The sequence below is a fragment of the Aspergillus neoniger genome (genome assembly GCF_003184625.1).
Source record: "Aspergillus neoniger CBS 115656 unplaced genomic scaffold BO87scaffold_41, whole genome shotgun sequence".
Lineage (NCBI taxonomy): Eukaryota > Fungi > Ascomycota > Eurotiomycetes > Eurotiales > Aspergillaceae > Aspergillus > Aspergillus neoniger.
The window spans coordinates 103,401-116,627 of NW_020291169.1; the positions used below are offsets into that span (position 1 = coordinate 103,401).

The 13,227-nt window shown below is 49.5% G+C and overlaps 3 protein-coding genes across 3 annotated transcripts; all 3 read right to left on the bottom strand.

Moving 5' to 3' along the window:
• Window positions 1–15: 15 nt before the first annotated feature.
• BO87DRAFT_430057 (uncharacterized protein) lies at window positions 16–398 on the bottom strand (the record flags this gene model as incomplete). The annotated part of the gene is made up of 2 exons (XM_025627527.1): window positions 16–220; window positions 277–398. The coding sequence occupies 2 exons, from the start codon at window positions 396–398 to the stop codon at window positions 16–18; spliced, it is 327 nt and encodes a 108-aa protein (XP_025475459.1).
• A 6,907-nt stretch (window positions 399–7,305) lies between these two features.
• BO87DRAFT_169894 (transcription factor domain-containing protein) lies at window positions 7,306–10,002 on the bottom strand. Its single transcript, XM_025618331.1, has 8 exons — window positions 9,599–10,002; window positions 9,331–9,517; window positions 8,743–9,277; window positions 8,658–8,696; window positions 8,558–8,608; window positions 8,256–8,512; window positions 7,665–8,206; window positions 7,306–7,615 (listed from the first exon to the last, which is right to left on the bottom strand). Exons 1-8 carry the CDS (start codon window positions 9,681–9,683, stop codon window positions 7,572–7,574), a joined length of 1,740 nt encoding a protein of 579 aa, XP_025475460.1. The 5' UTR covers window positions 9,684–10,002; the 3' UTR covers window positions 7,306–7,571.
• A 741-nt stretch (window positions 10,003–10,743) lies between these two features.
• BO87DRAFT_410091 (cytochrome P450) lies at window positions 10,744–12,660 on the bottom strand (the record flags this gene model as incomplete). The annotated part of the gene is made up of 4 exons (XM_025626296.1): window positions 10,744–11,947; window positions 12,000–12,154; window positions 12,218–12,527; window positions 12,604–12,660. 4 exons carry the CDS (start codon window positions 12,658–12,660, stop codon window positions 11,072–11,074), a joined length of 1,398 nt encoding a protein of 465 aa, XP_025475461.1. The 3' UTR covers window positions 10,744–11,071.
• Window positions 12,661–13,227: the final 567 nt, after the last annotated feature.

Sequence of the window (13,227 nt, forward strand, 5' to 3'; positions counted from 1 at the left end):
TTGTAGATGTCCTTCTCATAGATGTCCCTGGATTCTTCGCAGAGCCCCAAAGCCAGGCGCCTGCGGTAAGACGACGATCAGATAGTTGAAAGCCAAGCTGTCCAGTCCGAAACGGAAACTGTGTTGAGCTTTAGCGCCAGCTCTGCATTTTCTGGAGGTGGTATTTTCTGTCTCAACGCTAGACAGAGTCTCACGGGTGGTAGGATTGGTTCTGTTCAGTCTACGGCAGTTGTCAATAATCTTCGTTTTGGAAAAGGGAGTTAAGTCAGTTCATACCTGGCAGTGATGTTCCCTGGACTGTAGCGTCTGAACCATCCTGATCCCCTCGCTTGGAGTTGAGGATCCGGCACATTGCGAAACGACCAATCAGGCGGTGCAACTGGACGTTTTGTTGGCATCGTCGTTGTAGTGCAAGGAGCTGGACACATGTTGATTTGTTTGAAGTCTCGTCCGACGAGATATACTCAATAAAAAATGAATCAAAGGAGTGCAGAACGCACTCTCCATCGTACTTTCTGTTAATCGGGTAGTCTGACTCTCATGGTGCCAGAAGGCATTTCAACGAAGCCAGTGGTCTGATGTCGCTTTGGTGACCACTCTGGAGGCACGCAAATTTCTTTGCGCCTCCATGACAGCGATCTCACTGTGTCTGAGTATATACCTCCGAGTCGGTTTTCGCATGACCAGAGTCCACCGTCGGCGACCCAACAATCGTCGCCCACTCATGATATTTACAAGCCGAATGAATTGCGCGTCTTCATCCTAGCCTCATCATAACTGTAAATATGGAGTGTTGATTCTAATTGGAACAACATGTTGTCGAGATGCTGCAAGGGAATTTCCACATAGCGAATTTTGCGCTGCTTCGGTCTGATCAGACAAGAGAACGCTCTAGAGCTCAAACAAACCGAGGCTGAAGTGCGCAAACGACTATCACATAAGCCCCATCGCGATCTTCAGCTGACCTGATCGTGCCTGTATGAGTTCAAGGGCAGGACATGATTAGAAAGGGCGTCATCTATATTGAGGTCGCGCGAAACAGTCGCTTTCTCTCCATGCCTCACCGTAAAATGATATATAGTCAGTTTGAGGTATATTGATAATCGGGCCAGGTAAACGGTAGCACCATGGCCGTCCGCGTCGACGTTCGGGAGCGCGATCGAATGGCAGCAGAAGCTTCGTCGAATCATTCTGCCCGGAAAATCAGCGTCGACAAGTTCTCGCGCGCGTCACGTAACTCCTCACAATTAATTGTTATAGCGACCCAATGAGTCAAATTAACAGGAGTTCCAGCCATGCAGCTAGCAACTCCGTTCTCGCCAGTACGGTAGCGGTGGAACAGTGAAATGCGCGTTGCAAGATATCCGCGATGCCTGCCCTTGTCCATACCCATGGCGGATGCAATAGCATCCCATCCCAACCATCCTACCTGCCTCGTAACTCCCAGCGCTCTGAGGCGGATCGATCTATCGCTGTACCACGGGACAATGGCTCTTGTGACTGGACATGCACGATTCAAACCCGACAGAATCCATGGATTCTTCGCACACAAGGTGGTGTCAGTACATTTTCTGGTCAGAGAATGCCTCCTTAGTTGTTGTGAGAAAGTTGAAGACATAGTTTTCTCCTGGAAGATTCACCTTGTTGCGCTCCCTCACTTCGAAGCTTCTGGTATCATATTGACGCATGCTTCCCACAACTTATGGGAATTTTCTCCGTACCTAGATTTTTAACAAAACCAAACACCGATGGACGCATTGTCAAGCTCATGATGATTGAGGGGGTCAACGGCAACATGCCGTGACACCTGCATGCCGACATTCTTCCCATTCCGTGTATGACAGATCCCAGAATCAGTCTCTTTCTGCTCCTCGTAGCACTTTCGGCGACTGTCTGCGAAGTAGCAGGGACTTAGAAAACACGACGGATTCCACCGCGAGATTCCGCTTGCGATGGCTTGCGCACATGTTCAGCATTTCTCGTGGTTGTGTCACGATCTCATTTGTCACCTGGTGCTTTCGAGAGAATCCAGAGCGAGACCTTGACGAACGCAGTAGTGCAGCTTCATACTACTGAACAGCAAGCCGGAATAGTATAAATACACAATTGATCTCTCGCTGAGGTGTATTCCGTTGCATCCTTCAGGCTGTATTGGAAACTTCAGCGGCACTGGAAAGGCCGATTGATCGGAAAGGGCTTGGAGACATTTCTTCCTGGTTCAAAATTCCTTTGACGTCCGGAAAATTGTAGGTATCTTCTCTCCATCCGATGATTTGGCTTTGGATAGTCCTGTCCTTCTGGAGATGCACGTCATCTGACCAGCTTCCATATTCTTGCGTTTCTGCAGGACTAAATTGTATTCGGCTCTCAAATCGCTGGGCTGAGCTTTTAGTTCTATGTTCTCCAATCTCCTTCATTTCGTATAGATATTCATGGATCCCACCAGCTAAAGCAATTCCAATTTCGGTTTCGACTTTGGATCTTGGAATTGATGCTAGGACGGACCCCGTTGGCTCTGTTGCTCGACCAACTACCCCTGGATAGGCAGCTATTAGAACATCATCTATTCCAGTCGATAGAAAGTACAGCAATCGGGCAGAGGTTGTTGATTCAACCTTCCCCTCTTGCTTTGAGAGAGGAGTTCAACCGGAATTCCAAGTGTGCAAATAGATGGGGTCACAAGCTGAACTGCAACATGTACAGCCTCTCGACTCATGCCCAGAGAGTGAAAATGTCGATTTTGAGACACATATATGAAGATCGTGTGTGTACGTTTCAATGTTAGATGCCATGGCGCTCTTCAGGACCGATATATTTCGGATTTGTCGTTAGGTGCGATAAATGAGACCGAAGTAGACTGCTAGCCCAAGTTACCAGAGACAGCCTTTTTGTGTGTGCGACATTCGGCGTGGAGGTGGAACTGCTCTATCGGCGCCTGGTTTGTTCGTACATCTTGGCTGCAGTGATAATGGACAATAGAGTGTGACACAGGCCGGATTCTGAAGACCTTCTATGATCCTTGACGGCTGGGCAGAAGTATTGGCCTTGATCATTGGTGTCTTGCAATCATGCTTCTTTTGTTGTGGTCATTGGCGCATTCCGCAGACACTTCTCCATCTGGGCCAAAGACTTAGCGAAACCGTCCATCTGATCATCTCCATTGACTGAAGTGTCACAAATGTTACCTTTATTCGAAGCGGCTTCGAAACACACAGCCACTTGTAGAGACCGTTTTGTTCGAACCGGCATTTTGAAGATCTGGGTCAAGTACCTCAGTCTTTGCTGTCGTACAAAAGCCCATATTGAGAGAAGAGCTATAAATCCACGCTTTCTTGTCCTTCCTTGAAGAATACTTCGTCGGCGATTTCGCGACACATATCAGCCGTTTGATTGATTGACAGTAAAGACCGCAGATCCTCAAAAGTCAACAGCACAGTAGATCCAGACAACATCCCGGCAGCGAGGGAGTCCTTCAGGCGCGGAGTGCGCTTGTCGTCAAGACAATATGCGGACATTTTTGTGCGGGCGGATGAGAGAGTTGAACTCTAGTGGCCGGCAGTCCTTGCAGCCACTGACCACCCCGCGAAAGCCCGCAGGGGCCATTGCCATGGCGCTGATATTTCCCCCAATACCTGGATGGAATTGTGTGATCCCAGTCAGAGAAGATAGGGTAAATGTAGTCCCACAGTGGACTTCTGCTTCGCCGTGTGCATGTCTATTGTGCTTTCCTTGGAACGCCAAAGATCGTCTGGCTTACCAGTGTTTTCTTCGATTGGAACTCAACTCCACTCAGTCGAAGGGGTAGCTTTCATTCTCCCATTTGGAAATAATCGTACCAAGTGATTCGGCCAGCGCGGTTGGTCGATTGGCAACTTGTATACCTTGGCTTGCTAGTGGGACGCAGTGGTTCCAGGAGAAAAACACCCATGGACAATACAGTCCTGTTAATAATCCATAGCTCTTGAACCAGCCTCTCTAGGCGATGCCACGTTTCGTGGAATTATCAAGGAAAGGGGCAGTCTGCAGCTGGCGGTGATTAACCGAGCCTTTGCCTGCATTTAAGGGCATCAACAGGTGCTGAGCAATTGTTTCTCAGGAGCTCAATCTGCGGAAATCAAAGTCCTGAAGCTGACAGCTCGGTCGTATCCTTCTCCGCATTATCATCTTATATATCTTGGTAATTGGGTAGACATTTGTCCAGAGAAATGAGCTGTCAGTGGTAATAGTAAGAACCCACTTCTATTGTCCTTGACAAGTTCTCTGAAATTTCCCGCCATTGCGTTCTTCTCAGCCTCCGTCTTCGGGTTTGTAAGTCTTGCGACTTTTGGCTTTCTTGGGATTGGCGGCTTTTCACTGTATCCAAGTCTGCTTGAAACAGGGAATTCCAGCTGGGAATTTTGGTCTTTCTGTGCAGGTGAAGATTGACTGCGGATGCTATTATACATCAGTGGGCTCAGTTTGAGTTAGTGGAACGAGTGATCCGTTCATTCAACGTAAGGTCATGATATCCAGAAAGCAAATTCCCGGGTTGTCCAGCAGCGGCAAATCCAGTCAACGAATGGCCACATGAAGTGGCCAACACCATGGCTGGCTTTGAATGATTGCAAAGGATTTTATCTCATGGAGATAGCAAAGGGGGCCAACAACATGAGGTGAATGAATTTCAGGAGCAGACACCTCTGGACGATCACAGTACGGAGCCCAGTGCCTTGGGAGCATGTCGGTTCAGGAGACAATTCTGTGATCAGAGACATGTGACTTCGCTTGAAGCAAGCAGCCCTGTATTTGACCAATATCACCTTCGTCCCACACACGCCGTGAAGCCGGTGATGTCTACACTTCATCATCTAGTGCAGTCGGACATCATTAGAAGCCCACGGTGTGCCTCATGCCGGCTATTATGGGATGCTTTCTTTCCATTGAGACAGCCTGGAGAACCTCTTGCCCAGGTTGTGAAAGCCTGTGCTATTTAAGGGCGCGGTCTTTGAGCCCCTCCGCCAGTTCTCTGTTTCAGTGAGTATTATGAACTCCGCTATGTTGTCCGGGGAGCTGGGGTAGGGCGTGGCCGACATGAGCCAGACTGCATAAGTGCTGTTGTACCCAGAAAAGCAATCACTCCTTGCGATCGTTCCCAGCTGTTCCGTTTATCTAAACGCACTCGTGCCATGATAGGAAGGCCTGGGTCGTCGAATGGGTTTGCGAAAGAGAAAGAGCCCAAAGAGATCCCGTAATCACGAGCAAGCATACTATCAAATCCAGTAGCTGCCTCCGCGATCTGGAGTTTCGTAACATGTTTCTTAAGCAATCCAGAAAGTATCTTATGGCTGTTTTCAGCACTGGATAAGTCCGATATGAACAGACATGTGGCATGGTGTCTCTTCTCGATGGTTATCCTGTCTGTTTCTAGAACCTTCCTGCTCTCATAGGATAATCATCGGCCAACTGGCAATCGTCCATAACCGGGACAAGCTGCTTGGCGAGAGAGGAAAGGCATTACTGACGACGAAGTGCTGCTATATGACTAGTTAGCCAGGTCCACGGTGTCCATGGCGCTTCTGTGTACTCACCTGAGACTGTTCTGCGTCTTCAACTGTGTAGGCCATTCCATTCGTTTTTGATGTGGAAGTATTCATCATGTGCCACACGGTAACATCAAAGGCTACCATTTCTTAAATATATAGTGCTGCGCTTCCTCATGCGAGTCAAGTACGGCGTGCATGTCATCGCTATTGTAGTCTGTGGATAGACAGCTCCGTCAATGTAACCAGAGAAAGCATGTCTAAGTCCAGATTGCCTTCTGTTTTGTCTTCCTTCTTCTCTTGTGGCTTGTCATAAGGGTCGACGCGTCACGCAGGAGTAAAAGCACTTCAGCCAAAATGCTGAAGACAATGATACCATAGGATCTGCTGGACCAGCAAGCCTAGAAAGATGGGATGGCACGTTCGTTCATGGGTCAAATGATGAGCTCAACGACAGACGCCAAGGGCACAAGATATAGCAGCGGTAAGTTGTTATAACGTTCGGAACCATTGGTGGCTCGGTCCATAGAGAGAAAGAAGTAACTGATATATGAGGCATTAATCAGCACCTGAACCACGCGTCGGTCCGCTGAGCAATATATCAGAGAGCATGTAGGATATAGTATGTTTTACCGTAACGATTGCAGAGGATCATCAGATCCGCCCTTTATCTTGGAAGGAAAACCAGTGTGCCTTAAGCTGGTTATCTCGCCAGTCTGCGCTCGTCTCTTAGAGACGTGGCTATTAGCTGTCACCGAAGAACATAACAGAGGAATGACATACGTGAGGCGACATTTCCGTTACAGTAAGGTCCTGACTGGGCTATAGCGTCACATGCGATATTCATCCTGCATGCACAATCAAGCCCTTGTGTACGGCTTGCTCAGGTCACGAGAGGGAAGGACACGGTTCCACCAAGTACAGTGCAGCTAGAGGAGCGCGACTGACAATCTCCCGTTGAGAAGGAGACGATCGTCCTCGAGTATGAGAATCTTTGTATCGTGCCTTCAGAGTAGGACGTGTTTGTAAATGCTCGACGATAGGTCTCTCTATCTATTGTAAAATGAGTCCCAAAGTCCCAAGTGTATGTATTATCAGATCTTGTTACCTTTTCTCAGTAATGAGCGCAAGCTTAGCAGTAAGCTGTAGGCTCTATGGTCCCCATGTGGGGGGTATCGACATTACAATGGCGCTGTGGCCGTGAGTTCGACTGTGTTGCTTTACTTTTCGATCCTCGGTCACCGTATATATCAACACTGAGGACACCGGGATGACTCATGTAAGGACAGGTCGTCATTCTATGTTAGAAGTGTTTCCGTTTCGGCATGAAGAAGAGAGTACCGCAAGGAAGCTATGAAGTCAATGATATATCAAAGTAAGCTCAAGGCATGTTAGCCATCTTATGTCTAAGACGAATACATATATAAGGTAGGAATGAGCTTGGCTGATGATGTGTTGATAGAGAAGAGAGGCGATGCAGAAAAAGGGGGAGAGGAGAAGGAGGGAAGGAACACGGCGAGAATTTTATAGCCAATTTTGAAATCAGTCTCCGTGGGAGTCACCGTTAGGATGACCCGCCGTGTGAATTTTTTCATTCCTTAGAGACGGGAAGTTCCCATTACACGAGTCAGCGTGAATCGTAGAATGCTGTGTGCGTCACTTAGGAGGTCTCTATCACGGGTGGTTTTAGCACGGTATGGATACCAATTCACGAATCTTAGCCACTTAGATGCGTCACGGAGCATGCTGTCAGTGAAAACATTGTTGAAAGAGTCAGAAGTCTTCCCGGAACTGAATATTGTAAGGCTTTTGGTATCAAATTCTAACAGTACGCTAATGTTTCTTGTATGATAGTAATTGGGTATGCGCATAGACTCAGACATTTCACTGCAACTGTGCCGCGCCATCACAGGGACCTTAGTATTGAGGAAGAAATCGATATCAACAGAATTTCGGTATATCTGTGTGAATCCATACCATGAACTCAACGGTGACCATCTGCAATAACCCAAGCACGTGAAGTGCTGGCTTTCACATTAGACATATATTCTGTCAAGGCTTGCTGAATTCACGTTCTATTGCTTCCACCATCTCGTCTACTAAGGTCAGCTTCACTCAATCACAAGGTGGGGTGCGTATACGTACCACGCATTCCTTGGATTGCCTCAAAGGCAATTGCATGATTCGCCAGGAACTTCGCTACTACTCGCAGGCTCTGTTCCAGCTCGTTCCTCAGTCCTGCTAATGGAAAGTCACCTGCATTCGAATCCGGCACCTTTGTAACGAAAGGCCTCGTTTTGCAACTCAGAGTCAGCATCGTATAGCCCGCCTGCATGGCGCAACTGATCAAAGTGGGCATGGCCCGGGGAACCTCATAATTCTGGAATATGTACGGTAAATTGGTCGGAGAGTCATCATTAGTTGGGTTAGGAAATGGAAGACTGTCCATTAAAGTTACAACGTTTATGGCTGCATGGACACAGATCACTGAGGATGTGTGCGATGAGAAGGGGAACTGGATGCCAAATTGTTGCATCGAAGCGGGATGCTGCAGCAAGGCCGTATCACTGGATGCTCGACCTCCATCTATGCTTTCGTTGGCACACGAGCCTGGATGCAGACCAGGCTGTTCAGAGAACATGGGCACATCTTGAAAGGCACAATATCGGTGCAATTTGATCCGAGCGCTACACAGTCAGTCCGCCAGTGCAGACAATAACAAACCTGGATACTCACCTGTGCAATTTAATCTCAGCATACGATCTCATAGCGCTTGCGGCCACCGATTCGACACAATTTGGCTGTGGGCCCTGGGATGCCGACAGTTTATCTCGGCACTCAAATAGCAGTGAGGTAATCTGATTATCAAGCTCGGACATCCGCTTTTGAATCCATGACGCATCCTCTCGGCGCCGTATAGTCTCGTCAAGCTCAATGGCAAAAATACCAGCTTCATATAAAGCTTGTTGGGCTTCAACACGGAGCCTCCAGTCCTAGAAGGCATAAGCATGGGTTCCTCGAACTAGGCGGAAACACACTTTTGGATATGGGGTCACAAATGAAGGATCGTACACATCAAACGAGGCCGGCTGTACAGGATTAGTCAATGCCCACCGTGCTGCCAGATGTAGCACTCACTATGCCGGTCACCGTTGCCATATGGCTTGTGGCCATATACTACGAAATCAGCATTGTATGGATGGAAAGAGCTAACAAAACCAACCACAAACCACCATGACCTGCGCCGGGCCAAGGCATACTCATTCTCCTCCAGAGACTCATGCAGTCCGAGCATGAAGGCCATTTCCAAAGCCTCATTCGCTAACCTTGCCGAGTGATCGAGATTCCCTTGCTGGCCATATTCATAGAAGCACAGGATTGATAGTGCAATAACTCCTTCCAGGCACACAGGGAGTTTGGAGTGAAACGGTGGCCGACCGATAGAATCCCGCAAAGAGCCTTCGAACCCACCAGGGGCCCGTAGCGGCTGGTAATCCCGAGCAATCACCGCATATGCGGCTTCAGCAAATCGCAGTGAAACCTCTCTTCGGATGCTGACATATTCTGGTCTGGCAGGATACTTCACATCTTTATGAGGAACCAGCGCCACCATCGCTGAGATGGCTAGCGCGAGTGGACTTGCCGGCTTGAAGTCATCCGGATTGTCCACCCTAACTGGATTGTGGGTAACAGGCAAACGATCAGGCGGAGGAAGGATGGGATAGTATGGATGTATGAAAATGTAGTATGCATCCAGTCTGCAACGTGTCAGCGGGATTCGATGCCGTATCAATATGGCCACCCCGCTTACATGTCCTCATTGCTGCCGTATAGCTGGACCGTGTTGACGGACTGAGCGGACTGCAAATCCCGAATGGTTTCGACTGGGTTTCGCGGGAAAACAGAGTCAAACATGGACTCTATTTCAGCCATTGGAGTTCCAACGTTGCGCAGGGTAGCGCTGGGGCCACATAGTTTAGCCAGTTTCTGCATCCATTCTAGACTCGGCAGTTAGCAACCGTTGATCCGCAGGACTTGTGAGTAAGGGGAGAAGAGGTGAAAGGCGGCAGGAAGTATACCATTCCCATCAAGAGTTGATGCTGTCCCGGCAGAGGGGGAACCTTTGGTTAAGGGCCCATCCTGAGCCGAGTGCGGATCTGACATGGCCTCGGCATCTAGTATGCGCGGGCCGGGAGCGACGGGGGTTGATGCTGTCGTCTTAGCACGGAATATATAGATACTGGAAGGATTCCTGACGAAGGGGCCAAAACACTGTTTGAGACCCGAGCCATAGAAACGGAAGCGGCCCCCACGGCTGTCAAAGCAAAGATCAGTCAGGTTTTCCGTCCGAACTACTGCAGCACCTCCCCGGATAATCCATGAACCCGATCGGTCCGTCCAGTCGTTGGACAGGGAGGGGGGGGGAGGGTGAGCAGTAGCACCAAGAGTTACTGAACAGGACGACTAGTATTCCCTAGTCTCTCCATCCATCTTCCAGCACCTACCCAGCATTGTGGCCCGATTGGGTCGAGGTTTCCATCAGATCCCGTTCCAGACGCCGTCGTCGCCCGGCTTCTGCTGGTTTTGTCGTGACTGTCATCGCTCCCCCATTGTCAAGACAGTATTGCACACAGAATAATTATGGAGATGCGGAAAGGAAAGAAGACACAACCCCCGGTCCGTAGTTCGAAAAATCTTTATATGGTGGTCATCAGGCAGTTCAAATCCCGACAGGCGGGCTAACGCCGCGGAGAAAGGCAGAATTCGGGGATAGACAGTTTGGAGGTGGGATTTGCTTTGCTTCATGACGAACGAGAGCTGCGCCCTTGCAAGCATCTTGGCAATAACCGGTACGGCCAGACCCGTGGTTGCTTACTTGTTATCGGGAATGGTTGACACTCCGTTGGCGCTACCAGTAGTAGTAAAAGTAGTACTAGCAGTAGATACAACAGCTGATAGATGGAAGGAGATTCCAGAGTTCTCGGGGGGGAAAGAGTGGAGGGAACGGAGACAGCAGCCGGTGATTGAACCAAAGGTTGTACCTGATCAGGCCTGGCGGTGGGGAACAAACAGCCCGGCCAGACCCCGGGCGGCTGGCTCATTCTGCCTTCTTCTGCCTCTTCTTTGGGGGATTTCCATGTCGCTTCGGCCGAAGCTGCAGGTTGGGACCCACAATTATGGAACACGGACAGCCCCTCTCTTACCATCTCTTCTACCACTACTGCCACTACTAAGGCTACTAGATAATTCTAGTCTCTAGTCTCAATCACCATTCGGTCAATTTCCTCCATTCTCCTGCATCCATTGACTTCCTCACTCCTTCGGCTCTGCAATACATAATCCTTCTGCACGTCCATTCGGCATTGAATCCATCCCCCTGTCCTGTCCTGTCCTATGATCTATCCACCTTCTCGAACCGGATCGTCATCCATCTCGATCACATACCTCCTTGTCCTTCCCCACACAAGCGCTTACTGCCGCTAGACGAGCCCGTCTGCAGACCATTCTTCCAAGCGAGCGACACCTCATGCAGCTGAATGGAGATCGTTCGTCTATTGACGTTGAATGTCACAGCGATGTCCAGACGGAGCGATCAGAAAATAGTTTTCCGGCTTCATACTTTCCCGTGTCGTGCCCGACGCCAGTCGCACCCCTCGACACTCACGGAAGAACTCGGTTGCTGCTAAGCGAAGTTCCATCCAGGCGAGATGCACCCCAAGGCAGATTCGGGTGCCGTACCCAAATGGGGAGAGACCCTGCCTGGCTGCATCGGATCCATGTCCATCCCCTCCTAACCAGCGAGTGACATCAAAGGTCTCGGGATCTGGGTAAAGTCCCTCATCCCGGTGCATGGTGTAACTCTGCGTGCTTACCGTCGTTCCTTGAGGAATCTGGTATCCGCAAAAGGTCGCTCCGCCATTCGGCACGCCCCGAGGCAAGGAGCCTGGGGCTGCTCCATAGAGCCGTAGGGTCTCCGTGATGACGGCATTGAGGAGCGGCAGTTCCTCCAGCGCAGCGTCGTTATAATTCGGATCCAGCGCACTGACCTCTTCTTCCAGACCGTGCTGGAGCTTCGGCTGCGACAGCACAGCCCATACCAGGTACGTCAACGTGACAGCGGTAGTATCGGAGCCAGCCACAATCAGGTTGCCCGCTTCGATTACCACGTCCTCCTCAGAAAGCGTGCTGCTCGCCTTCTCCGATTCATTGACTATTCCGGTGAAAATATTCCGGTTGGAGTTGCTATTCGCTCGACTATTTGACACCGCTCGCCTTCCATATTCAGTAAGATAGTCGCTGGGGCGAAACATCTCCTGGAAGGATGCAAGTGGGACATATCGGCCAATGAGTGCCACAAGGGGAAGCTCGACGTTGATTCCCGAACCCATCATGGTGGACTCCAAAATATTGATATATTTGTTTTTCTTCTGACCATTAGCCGAGTCTGTCATGCAGCAATGGGCACTTTAAATACCTCACCTTTCCATACTGCAGCATTTCAAATGATTCACCGAACATCAAATGTCCGCTCACATCAGTGGCGAGAAACGTCCACCACTTCAGAACATCGGATGTCCCATCCCGCAGCAATTCACCGCGAATCCGAGACACTGCTAACTGGACTTTTTCCCTGACTACGGGCTCCCATGTTTGTCTTAATTTGGATTTGGAGAATGCACGCGCAAACAACTTCCTACGCGCAGCATGTTCCTTGGGATCCCGCATAGTAAAGACTCCCGGATTTCGGTCCCAGGAGAACTTTTGATACCATGGGGTCTTCAGGAAGGCCGACCCGACACGATGGATCTCTTTGAACTCGGGCAGTGAGGAAATAGAAACCTCATCCGGAGCAATACGCACTACAGGGCCATATTTCTGGTGCAGATCGTGGATGAAGTAGATGCGCTTTCCCGTAATGATCGATAGCTTTAGCGGCAACCTCGTTACTCTTGTGTACAGAGGTCCCGGTATGTGACGAAGAGGAGATCTGAAGAACTTGTAAGTAATCTATACCATTGGTCAGTAACTGCCTCGTTGTAGGGTGCATCCTGCAGAGGATATGCTGCGCTGCAGACATGCATACCTGCAAAACCCAGATCATCACCACAGTCACAGCGCACAATGCAACATGTTGCTCCATGTCAGAATTGAGTCAGCTTAACAGTTATTCGGAGCAAAGAATGAAATTATTGCCATAAACAAATCAAGAATCTACCATTTTTATATGTACATCATCCCGGTCACGCCTTTGAGTCATGAACGTAGGCTCCTCATTTGCTGTTCGGAGCCCGGCTCCACCCCCGCTCTCCGCGTGCGGCTGTTCTGCTCGAAATACCATCCAGTCCCCCCGGTTTTCGAAAACCCAAAAGTACGATCAGAGACTTTGCTCAACCCCTGTCTCTTTTTACAACTATGACACAACGTTTAATCAGTTACGAATCTGCCACCGCCAGCTCCATAGCGATAAGATGAGGCGTTTACGGCAAGACAATGTATTCTCGCATGCCAAGCATGAAGCATTGTCCTACACAACCGCAAGACTAATAGTATAGGGGGCAGATTTTACAACTTAGTCTCAAGTGATCTTGCTCAGAGAAGTGAAATTGAAGCATGACTGGGTTTCAATTTCCGGTAATGCGTCATACGTGTAGCGACATACATGCTCCAATTAACAAATCGCTCGCACCGCAGCCATCCAGATCGCCAT

What these genes read in the sequence shown, in the direction of transcription:
- BO87DRAFT_169894 (XM_025618331.1), bottom strand. Translation starts at nt 9,683, where the DNA reads ATGTCAGATCCGCACTCGGCTCAGGATGGGCCCTTAACCAAAGGTTCC. An exon ending in TGGCAACGGTGACCGGCATA is followed by an intron (nt 8,609 to 8,657) that starts GTGAGTGCTACA and finishes AATCCTGTACAG; the next exon opens with CCGGCCTCGTTTGATGTGTA. An exon ending in GCTGAGATTAAATTGCACAG is followed by an intron (nt 8,207 to 8,255) that starts GTGAGTATCCAG and finishes CTGACTGTGTAG; the next exon opens with CGCTCGGATCAAATTGCACC.